The sequence below is a fragment of the Molothrus aeneus genome, chromosome 22 (assembly GCF_037042795.1).
Source record: "Molothrus aeneus isolate 106 chromosome 22, BPBGC_Maene_1.0, whole genome shotgun sequence".
NCBI lineage: Eukaryota > Metazoa > Chordata > Aves > Passeriformes > Icteridae > Molothrus > Molothrus aeneus.
In genome coordinates this window covers 7,789,442-7,808,650 of record NC_089667.1, presented here as the reverse complement: position 1 = coordinate 7,808,650, position 19,209 = coordinate 7,789,442, and the positions used below count along the sequence as shown (strand labels likewise).

The 19,209-nt window shown below is 62.0% G+C and overlaps 1 protein-coding gene across 1 annotated transcript; it reads right to left on the bottom strand.

The window, feature by feature from the left end:
• Positions 1-174: 174 nt before the first annotated feature.
• On the bottom strand, positions 175-19,108 carry PHLDB1 (pleckstrin homology like domain family B member 1). The gene is given in 30 exon segments (XM_066564299.1): positions 175-834; positions 1,089-1,174; positions 1,251-1,470; positions 1,612-1,758; positions 1,840-1,930; positions 2,036-2,327; positions 2,730-2,774; positions 2,985-3,078; positions 3,182-3,298; positions 3,593-3,760; positions 4,151-4,297; positions 4,766-4,903; positions 5,631-5,753; positions 6,260-6,349; positions 6,533-6,643; positions 6,734-6,889; positions 8,092-8,220; positions 10,082-10,219; positions 10,346-10,483; positions 10,556-10,798; positions 11,541-12,625; positions 13,951-14,076; positions 15,893-16,063; positions 16,132-16,255; positions 16,675-16,773; positions 18,427-18,458; positions 18,461-18,502; positions 18,505-18,731; positions 18,803-18,887; positions 19,102-19,108. Coding segments are annotated over 30 exon segments (4,812 nt in total). The 3' UTR covers positions 175-693.
• Between the last annotated feature and the right edge of the window lie 101 nt (positions 19,109-19,209).

Below are 19,209 nucleotides of genomic sequence, written 5' to 3'. Positions count from 1 at the left end.
TTCCGGTCGCTTCGCGCTGGTGGCTCCTGGCCCTTGCCGCGGTGCCCGCGATCTCTGGTCTCGATGCCGTGCCCTTCAGCTCCCTCCCAGCCCTGACCAGACCCCCCCAGCCCCGGGGCAGACCCCGGTCCGTCTGTACCGTGCTGCCAGTTCAGAGTCCATGCAGAAGGGAGAGCCTGTTTCACAAATGCTTTAAGACCGGGCAGTCAGCGCCACAACACCCATCCGGCCCCAGCACAGGGGACAATGCTCCGAAATTATAAAAGGTTTACAAAAGGGGTCTGAGTCTACACAGTGGGACATCCTGGCCGCACGGGGCTGGGGGGCCCTCACCGTCTCCTTCCCCGGAACACTGTGGCAGCAACAATCAGCATCAGCCTCAAAACCAGCACCTCCCCAAGGCAGAGGGCTCAGGTCCCAGCAGCTCTTTGGCAGCTTTTTACATTTCAGCACTTTGATATTGTTCCAATAAAGTCTGTTTCTAGAAAGTCAGCATAAAAAGAACCTTATTCCCTTGCCTGGACAGGCAACACTCAGGACCACCCAGCTGTGCCCAACGCAGTTCCACAATGTCGGTATGCACAGCCCTTGGCAGGAGGCGTAGCAGGGACCATGGTCCCTCAGGAGCTCCTCGCTGCTTGGGAGGCTCACAAGTCCATGCCGCTGGTGGATCTGGGATGCACAGCACCGTCCTCAGTTCATGAACTGGGTATAGCCCTCTGCCCCAGTGACAATGACGTCCATCCAGATGCGCATGGCCTCGGCTGACGGTGCCACCATGTAGTAGAGTCGGTCGTGGGTCTTGACACAGAAAGTGAGCGCAGGGTTGGGGCTCTGGAGGGGAGGATGAAATCAGCACTCTGTTCCCCTCTGAGCAGCAGCAATCCCCTCCTGGTCCCCCAAAAAGCTCAGCACTGGGGTCCTGCCCTCGGTGCCCTGAGGCTGGCACCATCAGGGGCCATTCCAGGAGCACCCCTGGCACACACTGCTCTTGCCACCCCCGACCAGCATGACAGAGGGCAGGAGAATGGGGACACCCACAGGGGCTGCCAGCAGACAGCACAGCAGGGGCAGTGCCCAGCTCTCACCTTGGCTGCACTGCGGAGGTGGTCATAGTAAACCTCTTCAATGGCTTGGAAGTAGATAACACCCTTCAGCTTTGTCTCATGTTTATCTGCCCAAGAGAGGGAATTGTTGTGGTCTGTGGGTGATGGCATGGGGAGGGGGCACAAGGTGGCATCAGGACTCACCCACATAGTAGGAGAGGGTGCGCTTCATGCGGTCAAAGACAAACCAGCGCTTCTTCCAAGATTTGATCTTCCCGCCCATCTTGACCAGGTAGCCCTTGCACATCTTCTCTGTCAGGATGATGTGGTAGCAGGTGTCAACACTGTGGCCCGAGGACTCGATGTGCAGCCGCAGGTTGAAATCCTCCTTGCGGATGGGGAGGTACCGTGTCAGGGGACGAGCCTGGAAAAGCAACACAGCCCTGCAAAGGCCACCGACAGTGACAAGAGCCACGTCCCTCTGCTGCGAGCTGGGACAGCAGCAGCAAACTGGGTGTGCCTCACTGTCCAGGCTGAGAGAGGGGCACGGCAGCCTGCCTCACACCTGTGAGAAGTGCTTCTCCCGCAGCTTGACCTCTTTCTCCACCAGCTTCTGCCGCCGCGTGGTCTCATCCTGCAGCCGGCGTTCCAGCTGCTCCCGCCGCCAGCGCTCGTCCTCCAGCGCCTGCTGCCGCAGCTCCATCTCCCGCTCCTGCCAGCACGCACAGGCACTCAGCCCCAAGCACTGGAGTCCTGCTTGCCACCCAGCCACCGTGCTGGTGCCCCCACTCACCCGGGACTCCATCAACCGCGACTTCTCCTCGTGTGCCTCCTTCAGCATCTTCTCCATCTCCTCAATCCTCCCTGTCTCCATCCCGCTGGCACTGCAAAACAGCCACAGCTGCCGGCCCAGCAGGAAGGACCTTGAGCCAGCAGCACACCAGCAGAGCAAGCTGTCCCCTGGCCATAGGAGCTGGCCCCAGGATTACCTGGAGATATTGTCAGGCGAGCACGCAGAGTTGTTGCCGATGGAGATGCTGGTGTCCATGCTGTCTGAGCTCTCCAGGCTGAGCGTGTCATAGGCATGGTCCAGCTCCTCAGCCCGCGGTCCGGCACCATGGGGACGGCTGTGGTGGAGGATGGAGTGGTGCACAAGCCGGGGAAAGGCAGTGGGGAAGGGGGGCTGCCCATGCAGGGCTTCCCACTGGGACTGCGCCTCGGCAGCCGCTTTCTGCTTCAGCTCTGCCAGCCGCCGTTTCTGCTCCTCGATCACCTGCCGACCTGTGCCACAGCAAGATTACAACACCAAGTTAAATGTGTCACATTCAGAGCCACAGCATGGTGGGCAAAGGGGGTGGCACAGGCAGAAGACACTACAGGCACAGGTGGAACCACGAAGGCATGGTAGGGGCAGAGGTGGGAGCTGCGGTCACAACTCTCTGGCAAGCACTGCAACCTGTCTGGGCAGGAGCAGGGGGCACATGCACCAGGCTGGTAAGGAACAAGCAGGGCAAAGCATTTGCAGGCTAGGGAAGCACAGGCTTGTCTCTTAGCAGATGTTGAGATGCACCTGGCGTCCTGGACTGGTCATGCCCCTCTTATGTATAGCAGAAGGTGCCAGCAAACAGCCATGCTGCTGCCTCTGGGCTGCTCTAGGCAGTCCAAGTCACCCCACGTCTCTACCTGGTAGATTGCCTGGCTGCAAGGGCTCTGCTGGGAGCAGCTTGGCTGGAGATGGGCCGTCAGGTGGAGGGGTCAGGAGGAAAGAGAGGGGGGGAAAAGCAAGAGACTGTGAGAGAGGCACTGCATCCTGCTGGAGCATTGCTGCTGTCGCCACCCTCGGCCAGGCTCCCTTCTCCATTGCCCAAGTGGCAGCAGGGAGAGCGTCTCCCAAAGTCCCACCACCCCCCAGAGCCAGGACACAGAGGCAGAGCTCACCCTTCTGCTGCAGGGCCAGCTGGCGCTTGGTCTCGATGTCCTGCAGCGTGGCCACCAGGTTGCGGGACAGGCTGCCTGCCGGGCTGGGGGGGCCCTGGGCAGGACAGTGGGTGGTCAGCTGCAAGGATGGGGATGGGGGCTGGCACCAGGCAGGTGTGAGCCATGGCCAGGGTGCCTGGGTCCCCTGCCAGCCATACCTTGGGGGAGGGGCTGCGCTCCAGCACGGAGAGGTTGAGCTGCGAGGACGAAGGGGTCCCACTCTTCATCCGAGGGGTGAGGACACCAGCACCAGCCTCTGCTTTTGCACGATAGACCTGAGCACAGAGACACAGAATGACAGAGACATGGGGGAACTGCAAAAGTCCCCCTAGACAGATGGCTCCCCAGATCCTGCTCTGTGTCAGTGCCATCCTGGCAAGGGAATGCAGCCCAAGAGGAGGCAGAGACTGCCTACCCTAAGCCACAGCTCTGCCTTTGCCTGCAGTGGCAGCCAGAGCCCCAGTGGCACTCAGGGTCCAGGGTCCACAGGAACGTCCCCACACTGCCCCACTCTGGCCACAACCAGCGGCCCCAAAGCCTGAGCCTCGGCAGCAGAGAGCCAGGATTACCTGCAGAGCCTTGTGAGAGGAGTGAGCTTTAGCTGGAAGTGGAGGAGGGGAAGAAGAAGGAGAGACAGAGGAAGAGGAGGTCTCAAAGCCAGCCATAACCTCCTGGTACCACTTCTCTAAATCAAGAGCCGGGAGACACACAGGGCCTCCCAACAGCTGCTGCTCCATCTGGAGAGAGAGGCTGCGTGAGAAAGGATGAAGGACAAATGCAGCAAGAGGGACAGATGCACAGAGAAGAGGTTGAAGCATTCCTGCCTATGCCTGCACCACTCCCCCAGAACTTAACACGCAGACCCCTGGGGATCCTGTGCACTCCCTGGCTAAGTCCCAGCAGCTGTAGGAGCTGTTTGCTGCTCAAGAGAATGTGAGAACTGATCAAGCACAAAGACCCCCTGCCCTGGGGGCAGTGGAGCAGCAGGCAGGACAGCCAAGGGTGTGTGGAGTGTCAAGAGCCTGAGCTGCTGCTCAGCTCCATCTGCAGCTCACCCCTTCCCATGCATCTCCATCACCTCCCAGGGAGAGTACAAGGGGCCAAAGGGAGGGAAACAGGGCACCAACCTCTGCAGAGATGAAGGGAGAAGGGAGAGATGGAAGAGGAGGAGCACAGCCTGAGGATGAAGGAGCCGGAGGGGTACAGCCCAGCAGGGAAGCAGCAGGGGTGTGGAGGCTGCCCAGGATACCTGAGAGCTGCTCTACGGTCACATACTGGGCAGAGAGAAGCAGATTGAACCAGGTTAAGAGCTGGGGCAAGCAGGCACAGAGGAACAAGCAGGCAGCTCCAACCCCCACAGGAAGGTTCATTGTCCCGGGAGGAAAAGCAGTCGGTGCAGCAGCCACCCTGCTGCTGGGCACTGGGTCGGGCCTGCTCTGCATCCTCCTCGCTTGAGACAAGCAGCCAGGACTGCAGCCAACAAACAAAGGGCTGCCCCTCCCACTGCTGGGCACCCACTCTGCTCCTGCCCTGCCACTGCATCCAGAGCAGGCGAGAAGTGCACTCCAGCAAGGAGACCGGGCAGCTGGAGCCTCTGCTCCCCACTCAGCTGCAGCCAGACAAGTGTCCTGACCCCAGAGAGATGTGGCTCCAGGCCCCAGGGCACACGGGGGGGCCGCAGCTGCCTCCCTGCCTGGAGGCAACCCGAGGGAGCAAACCCGAGCATGCTCTGGGGCAGGTACCTCGTTGGCTGCGGGAGCTACAGCAAGCAAGAAAGAGCTCTGAGCGGCAGCAGGGGCAGCAGCAGAAGCTTTAGTGTCCAGGCTGGGGCCATGTGCATTACTGCAGAACCTGAAAACGTCAGACAGCCTCATGTACTCCTAGAAATCCATGGCAAGGGAGAAGAAGAAGAGTTAGACCCATGTGCTGGCATCATGGCACTGACTGCACAGTGGGAGCAAGCCTCCCTGTGCATTCCTGCCCCAACCCTGCCTCCCCAGTCCTGCCCTGCTGCCCATGGTGTCCCCAGCGTGCAGCACCTTGGGGTGCTCAAGCTGGGCTGGGTGTGCTGGCACCCATCTTGCTCCAGCCTTCAGTGCAGCTTTGCCGAGTGCCTACGAGGGGCAGGGATGCCTCAGGGTCTTCCACAGGCCACAAGTCCTCCCTAGTGCAGCAGCACTGGGGGAGGCACCTCGAGCTGTGCTGGGCCAGCTTAAAATCCACTTCCTCATCCTTTCTGAGCCAAATATGCTAAAGCTGGGGACTTGCTCTTATTTTGGGAAAGCCATGCTAGCAGGACCCTACAGGATGCTGTCAGGAGGTGCCCAGCCAGATGGCAAGCAGTGAGCAAGGGGGAAACCACTGCACCAGGATTAAGTTAGGGGGCAGTGGCAGGAACTGGGATGCCCAGCAGGCTCAGGAGAGCACCTGGAATCAAGGACTGAGTGTTAATGAGCACAGCTGCCAGAGATCTGTATGACAAATGCTCCAGCCATGCTGCTGTGGGGCTGCCCTGCTGCCTGGGGGTGCCATTAGGCCACAAAAGGGGTCTCAGCCAAGGAGGGGTAAGTGAGCAAGCACATGCAGCTAGTCCCTCTAGTTAGTTACCTCTTGTGCCTTAGGGTAGGAGTAGGTGGCAGGAGAAGCTAAGGAGGCAGCTGCTGCTGGCAGGGGGCTCAGGGGCTTAGGTCCCTCCAACAGCTCATAAGGTTCTGAGATATGGAGGGTCTCCTGTTGAAGGGTAAAGGTCACGTAGGCAAGGTGGGCAGAGATAGCAAGGTGGCAGCAGCAGGAGTCCCACTGCAGGCAGGCACGAGGGGACTCTGCCATCTTGTGCCTCTTACCAGCAGCAAGTCAGGCAGTACCACAGTCCCTAAGGGCATCATGGTTGTGGCTCCCCATTCAGAGCCGTGAGCAAGGTAATGGGGCAACTCACTCCCACCTAGAAGTCCCCTGGACCAGCACCAAGACATCCCCACACTTGCTCTCCAGCAGTGATGGGACCCTAAGCAATCCTGTCCCATGTGCTGCTCTGTTGCATTTCCCCTTCCTCCCTCCCAACCTCTGCAGCCCATGGAGAGACTTTGAGCAGGTGGAAGCACCTGGCTCTGGCCAGAAGGTACTTGGGAACTGCTGCAGAGCAAAGCTGGTGGTGCACAAGGCTCGTTCTCACTGATGGCTGCAGCTTAGGAGAGAGAGCAGCTCTAAGGACCACAGCCTCCTCTCTACCAACTTACCTCTCGGAGAGCTGAGGACATTTTTGGGAAGCTCCTGCCACCTGTGACAAGCTGGTATCGCCTCTCCAGAGACACGAGCTTCTCCTTCTCCTGCACAGGGAGAGGAGAGGTCAGAGGCAGCTGATGGCTACTGGCACCCCATGGCAGCTCTCCCTGCCTGCCAGCAAACCTGTCAAGAGCTGGCAGGATCTGGTCCCCTGCCTTGAGCCCCCCCAGGAGCACACAGTCAGGCCATTACCTTCTGCAGGAGCTGCATTACAGTCAGGGCCTTACCTTCTGCAGGAGCTGCAGGACGCTGCTGCGCTCCCTGGCCAGGCGCTCGGCCTCCTGCGCACTCTGCAGCCGGATCTGGGCAGCCTGGGCATCCAGGGCAGCCACCCGCTCCTGGGGAGTGGCAGCAGAGATGCTGGTGAGCCCTGGGATGCAGCCTGGCCCAGGGGCACAGCCCCACGGAACTCCCCCTGCCATGCCCACCTTCCTGCGGGCGATGCTGCGGTGGCACTCGGCCCGGCTCTGCAGCAGCTGCTGCCCTCGCGCCTCGCGCTCCTCTTCCAGGTGGCTCTCTCGCTCCAGCTGCTGGAACTCCAGGTCCTCAAACAGCTTGGCCTCCGTCTCCAGTGCCTCTGCCTCCTTTGAACACACGAGAGCACTGTGAGCGGATCAGACTCACTGGATGGGCACCTCCACATCCTGCAGGCAGGTCTCCCACAGCAAAGCCTCCTGCCATGCCTCCACATCCTACTGGTGCTGGCCAGGAACAAGAGCTGGTGGCCAAGCCTGTCCCCTGTGCCTGGTGTGGCAGGCAGGCAGTTTTGCTCTCTGCTGGGCATCAGAAACATGAGAGATTCTGACAGGAGTGTCTGCAGACAGAAGAAGGCAATGGAGGCACCCAGAACTGGCCAGCACAGAGCAGTCACCCCCATGAGATGAGCCTGCCACAGCCAGGGGTTTCGCCAGCCCTCGGAGACCAGCTGCCCCTGCTGAACCACACATGGGCTAAAGCCGTGCCCTGACAGGTAACAAAACACCAGCGCAACCACCAACAGCAACACTGCATCACCAAGCCTGCAGGTGGCAAAGCCCCAACAGACAAGCACCATGCTGGACAAACTCCCATGTGTCCTTCCAGCCTTCATGCACCGACAGCACATGGCAGCGCTCAGATCAGGCCTGCCAGTGCCACCCTGGCAGCCGGTGTGCCATGCACCCCACGGGGATGTGTTTCACCTGCTCCATGAGATGGGCAGCCAGTGACACAGCACTGATGTGCTGGCTCCTGAGGGCTCCCACACGCAGACACAGCTTCAGCGCCCCCCTGCCCGCTCTACACCAGACCCTCATCCAGAATGTGAGTGCCTGGCCGGAGCAGGCTGTGGCAATGTGGGTTTATCTGAGCAGGCACTAGCCATGGGCTGGGGAAAGTCAACCACTTCCAGAAAACACCAGGTAATAGGAAAAAATGCTGAGGACTAGCAGTAACATGTATCAACATCACTGTGTAAATGAACATTCTCAGGATATAGTTGGAGGCAGCCAGATGAGGATGCAGCAGCCCCCAAGGCTCCCCAGCCTGCCCTCCTTGCAGGGCAGGGTCCATGCTGGTGCCCTGCCCGTCCCGAGGAGCTCTGCCGAGCGGGTCCCGAGGAGCTCCGCCGAGCTCTCCCGCGCCCCGGGCGAGTGGCAAGCTTACCAGGACGGTGGTGCCCGGTGCCAGCCGCCTCCAGCCCGGGCGCGACGCTCCCAGTGCAGCCCGGCTGGCAGGGAAGAGCTGGCCTAAGCTGGAGCGGAGGGAGGTGGGCCATGGTCCGGGAGGGGTGGGGGGAGACACTGACCCTTCGCATCTGCTCCTGCAATTGCTCCCGCATTGACTCGGGGCACTTAGCAAGGTGGCTCTTCGACTCATGGTAAAGCGCCTGGAGTTGCTCTAGCTCCTTCCTTTCAGCATCAACCTTTGCCCTTTCCTGAATTAGGGGAGAACAAGACAAAAAAAAAAAAAAAAAAAGGAAAAGAAAAAGGAAAAAAAAAAAAGAAAGAAGACACACTTCTCAAATGGGCGCCATGCAGAAGCTGTGAGTTAGAGAGGAGCTCAGCTGGAGACAGAGGGGGCTCAGGAGAAGGAACAGCATGGCAGCTACAGGGGGATCCAGAGATCAAGAGACACAGGAGCTGGCTGAGCAGTGTTAGAGGAGTTACAGCCAGCCTCTGACCTCAGCTTTGTGTTTCCAAGAACAAACTTGCAGGCAGCAAAAAGATCAACACTGATAGTATGGTTCAAGTCATCCCAATCCTGCACACAGCTGCATCACAATAACCACTAACTGGATTTGTTAACTGCTACCAGTTAGGGACTGCAGGTCCTGAATGCAGCCTGAGGTCATGGACCACCCTCATCCATTAGAAGGAGAGGGCAGCAGTGAAAAAAGGAGGCTGTGGTCCAGCAAGAGATGCTCAGGCTATGATGAGCCAGCAGCAGAGCAGACACTGACTCCTCGGCTGGGATGAGGGGCCTGGCCACAGGAGCAGTAAAATGGGGCCAGCAACATGGCACTGGCATAGGGGAACCACCCACAGGGTTGGCGGTACCTTATGGGGGCTTGGCATTGAGAAATGCTTGCTGCTGTGTTCCACACAGAGATGGGACATCATGAAAAGGGCTACGAGGGGACATGCTGGCAAGGAGGCAAGGCTGGTACAGGCAGATGCCCCAAGAGAGGAGCAGTGGATTGCCTGGGGGCTCCTAGATGTGCAGAGATGTCAGAGGTGACGGCAGAGTTCAGAGCAGGCACTGTTAGTGTGAGTAGTGCAGATGGGTTAGGAAAGTGGGTGGTTAGGTCAGCAGAGAGGCTGGGAGAGGGCTTCCCCTGTGCTCCTCTCCTGGCTCTGCATGAGGCTGTCCCTGGCTACAGAAGATACCTACAAAGGGCTGGAAGACCAAAACCAGAACAAAACCCCCAAATGCTGTAGGAGCATCACTGGGAGGCACCAATGGCCACTCTGCCAGGCCACAGGCACCCCAACAGCCCTGGCACCCACAACCACAGCCACGGGGCAGGCCAGACCCCAAGGGACACTGATGCCACATGAGGGTGGCACAGAGCTGCTGGTGGGACCTTGGCATAGGCTGCACGGGACAATGGCCTCAGGCAGCAGGGACTGGATCCCAGCAGCTTTCCTGTCAACAAGGCCATGCCACACTGCCTGCAAGGCTGTGGGACAGCCAGCAACCAGAAGCTGGGACAAACATCCCACGTAGGCAGCGCCATGGGTGCCTTCAGGCAGTAACTGCACTACAGGCAATATCGGGCAAAGGGGGCCAGGACCCCCTCCTAAACCCACCAAGATAAACACTGCAGTGGTTTTCCAGCCACCGCCAGCAAGCCAAACACTACAGCAACAGCTGCCATCACTCATGAAGGCGCAGCAGAGTGAGGTGACTTGCTGCAAGACACAGTTCCCCAGCGAGGACAGGTAATGGGGAGAGCCAAGGCCTCTGCTCCGGCACTGCCCACTGCAGGCAGCAGCCTCTGGAAAGCCTCACACCAGTCTCCCTGCCAGAGCAACAGGCAGCAGCTGAAATGCTTCCTGAACGTTGGCTGTGCTCTCCTCCAGCAGGGCTGTTTGACCAAGCCCAGACAGACAGACAGACAGATCCCCCTACAATGCAAACCACAGGGGCTGCTCCCCAAAGCCTCTGCGGAGCCCAGGGTCTGGAGAACACGTCTGCAGGGGAAGGCTGCAGCATGAGACATTGCAGCACGGGCTGTGAGTGCCAGGGAGGGTATGGCACAGCTGGTGACAGTGGGAACCTGTGACAGGGCTCACCTTGTCCCGCTCCTTGCGGATGCTGGCGTCCAGGCTGGAGAGCTTCTCCTGCAGCTGCTGCGCTGCCTCCTGCTCCTGCCGCAGCCGCACCACCTCTGACTCCCGCTCACCCTGCAGCAGTGCCCGCTCCATCTCTGCCTGCACAGACAAAGCACAGTCAGGATTGCTGCTCCTGCTGGATCTAGCTCATACCCTTAGGGTTTAGTGCTGACTGGTGAGGGCAGCAAGCAGCAGGGGACCCAGCAGTGTCCCCTGAGCTCTCACCTCTCGCGATGTCTCCTGCAGCTGCTGCTCAAGCTCCTTGACACGACCCTTCAGCTGGTCCAGGCGTCCGAGGACACCGGCACGCTCCTCCTCCAGCCGCTGTGCCTCCTTGGCCCGGGGTCCTGTCAGCTTCTCGTGCTGTGGAAGGGGCTGATTGGCATGGCACTGTGCAGCATGGTATGGAACAGAACGGCACAGATGTCCCCTTACCTCGTGGTGGGTACTCTCAGTGCTGCTGCACTCCTCCTTCAGATTCTCCTCATCTGATCTCTCCACACTCTCCCTCTGCTGCAGCTCTTCAACAGTGTGGCCCAGAGCCATGGCATCCCTGGGCACCCACTGGCCAGCATCCGTGTCACCAGCCAGGAGCCTGTGCGTGTCACCGGGCTCAGTGCCGTCTGTCTTGGTGTACTCAGCACAGAGGTTCAGGATGGTCTCCAGGCGCTGCCGCTCCTGTAAGAAAGAATGGTCCCCATCCAGCATGTGCTGTGGCAGGAGCAGACAGAGCCCTGTGCCAATGGTGGCCATCAGAATACGGCCCCGCACGGTGGGGTGGGCAGGCAACATTACAAAGCACAATGCAGCCAGCTCGACCCCACAGCAGAGGCAGGCACGCGATGTGCTGGAGCTGGAGACAGACTAATGACAGGCAGCAGTGCCGGCTGCCGAGCGCCGCCGCTATTTCCAGGCAGTGACTCAGGCTGCCTGCGCCAGGCATGAGTCAGGGCTGAGCAAACACAGCCCTGGCAGCTCAGCCCGGCCTGCAGGACTGCCAGAGACACGGCAAACCTCATCCAGGCAGATGCCAGTCCCATAAAAACTCCATCAGCCCTAAATATAGATGCAATGTCCACAGAGCCACGGCACCACCACCAGCAGATGGGCCCTGGCAGGGATGGACAAGATGTGGAGAGTTTTGCAAGGGGCACCACCATTTTGGCCAGTAGCCCTGGGGACATGCCAGCCCTACCAGCTTCCACAGGCTGCTGTAACCCGGGGGCTTTGTATTCCCAGAGAGCTACTGAGCACCGATGGCTGCTCCTGGCCATAATCCCCTTGGATAAGCTGGGAGCATGGCAGCTGTGGCAAATCCCCAAGAGGCAAAGGCCAGGTTTCAAAGCAGCAAACAACAACAACTATTTGCTAAGAGGGTGTCCCACAGTCAAACGTGTCCCCTCCCAGCCCCAAGGCTCACCAGGCGCTCCATCTCCTGCTCCCGAACCCGCTCCTGCCGCTGCCGCCGATGGTACTCTAGCAGTTCATCCTCGTTGTCACTGATCTCAGTGATGCTGTTCTTGCGCTCCCGTGAGCCTGCTGGCAGCCGTGGGTCCCCCAAAGGCTTCCTGGGGGCGCGGGGGCTCTGCCGGGGCGAGGGCACAGCTGGGGAGCCCAGCCCATATGTGGGGCTCAGGCAAGTACTGAAACTGGGACGGCGCGTGGGGTTCTCTGACAGCAGCGGGGGTGAAGGACCCCCAGCACCTTTTGACTCCTCTGGGCCCTTGCGCCTGGCACGGGGACTGCCAGGCACCTCCCTGCCCAGCCGGGGCTGCGGGGAGGGGGTGTCAGGGGCCAGCCGGGGGCTGGCAGCCCGGCGTGACAAGGAGGGACTCAGGGGAGGCAGCTCCCGCATGCTCTCAAGGTTCCTCCGGGCAAGCCGTGGGCTCTCGGGGGGCTGCAGCCGGGCCTCTGGGGCTGCCCTGCTGGTGGGCTGCCGGCCGGGGGCCAGAGAGTCCCGTGGCTCCCGGAAGGGACTGGGGGGCCGCTCCTGCAGGGCCACCCGTGGCCGCGGCGCCACCCTGGGCATCAGCCGAGGGCTGCCCCCCCGGTGGTCCCCGAGCCTCTCAGCTGGCCAGGGCTCACCAGAACCCCCAGCAGGCAGAGCAGGGGGCTGGACAGTATGGTTGTAGCTGGAGGAGCGCAGTGGGAGAGGGGGCGGCACGGCTGGGCCTTGCTCTTGGCTGCTGAGTGAGGGGCTGGTGTAGCTACTGCTGCTGGCTGGGGAGGAGAGGGGAGAGAAGTTCTCATAGCTGGAGCCCCCTGAGGCAGCCCCAGGGCTGGGTGGAGGGGACAGGAGGCAGCGGCCACCCCCGTTCACCACAGGGGAGAGGGGGGATCGGCCACAGGCAGGCGGCTTCTGGATGCCAGGGGATGCGGACTCCTCCAGCACCAGTGAGTCCATGATGTCCTGCAGGTCCTTCTCTATGGAGCTGACAAGGGAGCTGTGGCTGTGACACCCACGCTCTGACAGCTGGTGGCCACCATTCACCAGGGCCTCGGATTCTGCAGGGAAACAAAGGAGAAGGCATCAGGGTGGTGTGACTCCACCGCAGCCCCTGCCTGGGTTGGGTCCTATGGGGCAGCCTGGCATCATTCTTACACCTGGGTGTAAGAGTCAGAGCTGGGTAGCAGCCCCTCTCTGCTGCACCCCGCTGCCCCCTTTCCCCCTCCAGCCGGGACAGGGAGGAGGCTGGAATCCTGCTAGTCCCATCACCCAGGAGACAGAAACCTGAGAGGACAGCCACCCTCCCTGCGTCGAAGCTCCCTGCTCCACTCCCTGGAGAGCAGCTGCCCTCAGCCCCCACTGGCACCCACCACTTGCCCCCTGCACACTCTGGCTTCCCAGCAAGGGGCCAGAGATGCAATAGCCAAAAGCTGCTGACCTGCAGCCTGTCCAGACCAACCACCAGGTCGCCCACAGCCTCCCCACACCCCGGCCAGGGTGCTCCTGCCTGGGCTGCCCCGTGCTCCCTGCGCAGCACCGATGTGCCTGTCACTCAGGGGACCAGCAAATGGCAGCAGCGTGGAGCCCAGCCAGGACAGCGTGCCACCCGGGCTGCGTCACCCCCTGGCACCCAGCAGCTCCCCACGGCAGTTGGCACTGCCTTCATCCTGGGAAGATGTGCCACAGCCCTGTCAGCGTGATCCCACCCTGTCCTGCGTGGCAGAGAGTGAGCACGCAGGGCCCACACGGGATGCTGCTTGGTTGCATGATGCTCCTCGGCCACAGCACCTCCCTGTGCCCCTCCTCCCGTCCCCAGCTGCAGGCATGCTGCCTTCCCAACACACACGTGGCACGGGAAGGCAGCCAAGCTCCTCTCCCTGTGCCAGGGCGTGCTGGTTGGGGCAGGGATAAGGGCTACCAGCCCAGGGATCAGTGCTGGAGATTTGGACATCCCCAGGAACCAGGCACAGTACTGGCTCCTGGCCCACTGCTCCACGGACAGGCAGACACAGCAAGATAAGCTCATGAGATGAAGGGCAGCAGCCAGAAGAATGGCCTTCACAGCCCCAGCACATAAACACCCGCCTCCAAGCAATGGGGGGGCTCCGACGGGCGATGGCTCTGCCATGGCCAGGCTGGGCAGAAGTGAAAGCCATGCCTCAGTGCCCCCACAGTCAACCTCTTTGAGGGGATATTAATCATTAACAAATACCAGTGCAGCTGCCATACCGTGCTGAGCTGATGGATGGCACAGCACAGCCGGGCGTGAGCCTGAGTGCAACAGGACAGGGCTGGGAGAGCATTGGGCACTGGGAAGGCTGATGGGTCAGGGAGCACTTCAGCATCTGCCCTGCCCCACCAGGGACAAGGGGGGGTCACCTACTTGCTGGAAGCCCATAGAGAGCCGATGGGTTCCTGCCCCCCGCGGGGATCATGCTCTTAATCCACTTGGCCTCAGCAGGGTGGTTGAAGCGGAGGAAGGTGGCCTGGCCCAGGCAGATGGTGCACCCTTGGGAGAGAGGAGAGAGGGCTCAGCTGCTAGCCGGCAATATCAGAGTGGTTCCAGAGAGTGCAGGGAGGCAGTCGGGCATTGCTCGCCCCAAGATGCACCGCCCTCGGGAAGGGAGAGGGCTCCTGCTGTCAGCAGAGGCTTAGGGGAGGCTGAAATCCAGGTCAGCACAGCAGCTGCCGGCAGCGCATCCCAGAGCAGGCACAGCTGGGGTCCCCGCCGGGGGCCGCAGGGGAGCTGGCGGCACTCCAGGGCTTGCGTGGCTGCCAGCTGCAGACAAGACAGCTCCTGTCCCTGCTTGCAAAGCGTCTCTTCTTGGCCCAAAGCAGCAGCCCTCTTGGGGCAAGGCTGCCGAGCAGCCCCGAGGAGGAAGGCACCTGAGGAAGGGAAAGGGAGCGGAGCCGCGGGCGCTCGCCGTGGTTCACCTGCTGCCCGCGGTGCTGGGGAGGCATGTGCTGGCAGCGGGGAGCATCAGGCGGCGAGGAGGCGGGCTGCTGCCGACACACCCCACTTTGAAGCGCCTGCCAGGGCTCTGGGGAGAGGCTCGCTCCATACCAACAGCCGCTGCTGAAAATCCCTCGCCGGAGGGGACGTGTTTTTTGAAGCACCCGTCAGCCCAGCTCTCAGCAAGAGCGAGAGGCACTACAGACTAACTGCTGTCGCCGTCCGGGGGGCCTGGCTCCCCTCTCTGAGCGCCAGGGCGGGACGGAGTCCTGCTCACCCCGGCCCAACGAGGGCAGCCCGCCCGCCAGGGAGCAGTGCCGACGCCCAGCGTGGCAGCGGCTGTCCCGGAGAGATGCATCACTGCCCTGTGCCTTCCTTCCCCTCGTGCCGGCATCAGTAGAGCCACAGGTCGCCCCGGCAAAGCGAATAAACACCAAACTGCACCACAAGCGTCGGCCTGACAGCCCCGCAGTCCATTCCGCTGGGGCCCTGCACAGATGCTGTCCCTGCTCTATCGCGTCCCTGCCTGCCCCCGGGGACAGGAGGATGGGCGGCTCGGCTGAGCCCTGCCCGCACCTCGCAGCCTGCTGTGGCACCGGCGAGACCCCAGCACCCCGCGGGCGTCGCGCCGGAGCCTTCCCCGCGGCCACGTGGCTCCCATTGTCCCCGCGGGGGCAGCGCCCACGCGGGTGGGTCCCCCCTTCCCGGAGCCACGGGGGCAGGCGCGGGGGAGCGCAGCGCCACCGCCTGCGGAGCGTTCCGGCTCCGTGACCCCGGAGGAACGGGAGCGAGCCCCGCCCGGCGCGGACACGCGTGGCCGCAGCACCACACTCACCTCGACACCGCCACCGCCGCCGCCACCGCCCGGGCAGCGCCGCGCCGCCCCCGGGGAGGGGCGGGGGGCCGGGCCTCGCCCGCCCCGCCCGAGGGTCCTCCCCGGGAAGCGACTCGGGAGCCGGGCAGGGGCGGGGATCGCGTGGGAAGAGCCTGCAGCTTTGTCCACGCTCCCGGGAGCGGCCCTGGGGGCCGGCCGGGTCCGAGCCCCGTAGCCACGCAGGCAGACCAGCACTGTCCCGGCAGCCATCCGGGAGGACAGCCGAGGTGTTTTCCTCGGTCATCTCCCTTCCCAAAGTTGGCTCAGCATCTCCGCTGTTCTTCAAAGCCCACCCGGGTCTCTCCCTTCCCACCTCACTTGACACACGCAGCAAGGCCAGCTCCCAAACTCTGCCAGGACCCGGCAGGTTCCCACCGCAGAGCATAGAGGCCAGAAGGATGCTAGCTGGGATATGCAGTTACAGGATGGCTCCTCAAATACCCCAATACTCAACTGCACAACTCCACAGGCAAAGGCTCCGGTGAGCACAGCTCCTACCTTGGGTGAGGTGCGTGGGCCGCTGCAGCGGCACGCCGTCGATGGCACAGGCGTTGCCACAGGGGTGCAGGGTGAGTGTCCCTCGCACATTCTCGATGTAGCAGTGCTGGGGCGCCAGCCCGGCGCCCTGCAGGACGATGTCGGTCCCAGCCGTGCCAACGGTGGTCCTCCCTGCCAGCAGAGACGGTATCTCAGTGTCTCTGTCACCAGCGTGCCCGTGGAGACGCCCTGGCACTCACCTTCCTCCAGCGGCAGGAGTGTGACGGCAGTGCTGAGCCGACCGCTGCCCAGGCTCACCAAATGTGGCTTCTCTGTCTGCACTTTCAGCCCCTTGCCCGTGTCAATCAGGTCCAGGGGACTGTTCTGTAGGAGAAGGAGGGATGCTCACAGCTCCTGCAGCTGCAGCCCAGTCCCCTGCACTGCCCACCTGGCTGAGCTGCTCCGAAACAGCCACATAACCAGGATCAATGCCAGACATATGCCAGAGGACTGTCCAGCGGCAAGACGCAGGAAAGTAGGGCTCTCCTGCCTGTGCTACCTATCCCGGGAAGCTGAGGCAAGCTGAGGGGAGCTGGAGATCTATGGGGCATGGGCTGCATCTAAGAGGATCCCAACTGCCAGCCGCTTAGCTCAATGGGCTTTGCTGAGGATCCCATAATAGGATTGGCTGAGACTGGGGAGAGGCTGGAGGGCGGTGCCAGTGGTGGGGCTGACTGCAGAGGAATCCCAGTCAGATTCCCCTGTTCCCACAGAGCAGAGGTCCTGTGATGCTGCGTGCTCACCTGGATGACAGTCTGGACTCTGCGGGTTGGGCTGGTGGGGGTCCTGCCAGATGCCTCCATGGTGCCTTCCTGGAGGCGTCGGATGGTACCGGACACGGGCTGCCAGAAGAAACAGAATGGCAGAACAAGTGACCACACTGGGCATGGCCTTGATGTATTTTTCCTGCACATCCTGGACAGCAGCCTGAGCACAAACCCTACACATTCCAAACCAGCATTTGCCATCCTGAGCTCCTGTCTTCATCATGTCAGCAGCTGCCTGAAGCCAGTGAGCATCACTGCCTGCCAAGGCACGAATCCTACCTAGGCACACATCCCCATCCACCCGGGGAGACTCATGCATGTGCCAGGCATCAGGAAAAGACACAGTCCGGGAAGGAAAACTACACATGCACTCAGTTTTGGGGGCATGGTGTTGGAAATGCATGCTTTAAATGCCAGGAGCTGTGGGCAGCCAGACCCCAATGGCTGTCATTGGAAAAGCACACACAAGCAAGCACAGGTTCTGGCTGACCCCAGCAACACCTGCCTGCCGTGTGTGGCACACCTGGGCACCCCTGTCCATGCCACCAGTGCCCAGGCACATGCCTCTGCTCCCACCGTCCAGCAGCAGCTCATAGTGCACATGCCGAGTGTTTCATACCCTTGCCCATGTGGCCAGCAGGCAGGGCCACCACCCATGGAACGGCCATGCTGCCACACATTCTCTGCGTGAGTGGGAGGCAACTCGAGGAGGAACAATTTCCGTCACCCGGCACTCACGCCATGTCGGGACGCTCCGAGGATCTAAATTTACCGTCTGCTGCTCCCTACGTCCCTCCCTTCCGCCCTGGACTAGCTGACTGGGCTTAACCCTTCCCGGGCAGTGTAGATGGGATAGTGCTCCATCCCCGTTAGGAGACGCCGGGGCCGGGGCCGCCAGGAGGAGCCCCGGGCTCGGCTCTCGCCAGCATCGCCGCCCGTCCAGCCAGCCCCTGGAGGGTCCCCCCCGCTCGTCCAGCACCGGGCTCAGCTGCGGGGGCGAGCGAACGGCTATTACACACTCTGGAAAAAATGAAACGCTGGAAAACACCAGGCGTGGGATGCAGGACCTGGATGAAACCCGGGCGCCTCCTGCAACAGCAGGACTGGCCCCACAGCAAGGGCTCCGTGGGGACTACAGCCACACCACGTGGGATGGGGACAGCTCAGCTAGGGGAAGGGGGTGCCTAGAGATAAGGTACCCCCAGAGCAGTTCCCGAGTGCTCGCCGGCTGCCGAGGAAGGATCCCTGCTCTCCCTTACCTGCCGCCTGGTCCTGGTGCCGAGCGGGACCCTCCGTGGCAGGGTGCCCATGTTCCCCAGGCACTGGGGTGCCGCACTTCCCAGCATCTGGAGACCCCGCGGCCCTGCTTAGCCCCTGCCCCTCACTTACACCTACGTCCCGTCACAATGTTCAGGAAGGGGAAAAGCCAGGAGGGGCCAGGCTGCTGCAGAGGAAGGGAGCGGGGCCAGGGTGGGATCTTGTGTCGGCGTTAACTCCTTCCCAGCATGGTTGTACTGGTGGGACCTGGCAAGAACCATGGAGGACCCCCATCCCGGCCACCTGGGGGGATCGTCTCCGATTCTGCTGCCTGCTGCTCAAACTCTCCACCCAACACCCCCCACTTCACAAGCAGCCCTGCCTGCCCATGAGCTGGAGGGTGACCCTGGCATCCCATCGGTTCCCAACGCCCCCAGTCCCGCAACACTGCCCTCCAACAGAGCCCCTCACCTGTCTCGTCAGCACCCAGGGAACGCCCGCGTCAGCCCAGCCCGTGCTGCTGGGGATGCAGCCCCTCTCCAGCCGCTCTGCTGCAGGAATGCGGGGCGGGAGCGCGGCCGCCCCAGCCGGCGCCCCACTGCTCGGACGGACAAGGCGGCCTTTCTTCTCCCGCCGCCGCCTGCAGAACGCGCCGCTTGTTCCCGCCGTGGGAAGCGGTGGAGGCAGCAAATGCCAAGGGGTCGGGCTCGGTTACCGCCGAACAGCCCACGGCCCTCGTGCACCCCGCGCAGGGCTGCCTACTCAGCCCTGGCCTCCTGGAAGACAAAAGCCCCTTTCTTCACCTGGCACGGCCAAAAGCCTCACCTGGGAGGATGCCCAGCCTCACCGATGCAGAGCCAGCTGCACACAGACACGCTGCCCCAGCGTGCTCCCCCCTGCATCCCGCTGCCCACGGGCTGCAATCTGCCTGCCTGCCCCAAGCCACGAGGGCAGGGGTGCTCAGGGGGTCCACTCCTGCCTGACCTGCTGTTGCCCACCCAGACCTAAGCTGGGCACAGCACATCCTGACTCACCCCACAGCAGGTACCAGCTGGGCCCAGAGCTGCACTGTGTGCCACGGCCAGGACAGGGACATTCAGACTGTGCTCACAGGAGCACAGACTGGCAAGCCACGCCATGCAGTACCAGCCATGCTGGGATGAAGCAACAGCATGGCAGAGACAGGCGCATGGCATCCCCTTGCACGGCCTCTCATCCCCACTTGTGGCTGGCTGGATGAGTCACGGAGGAAGC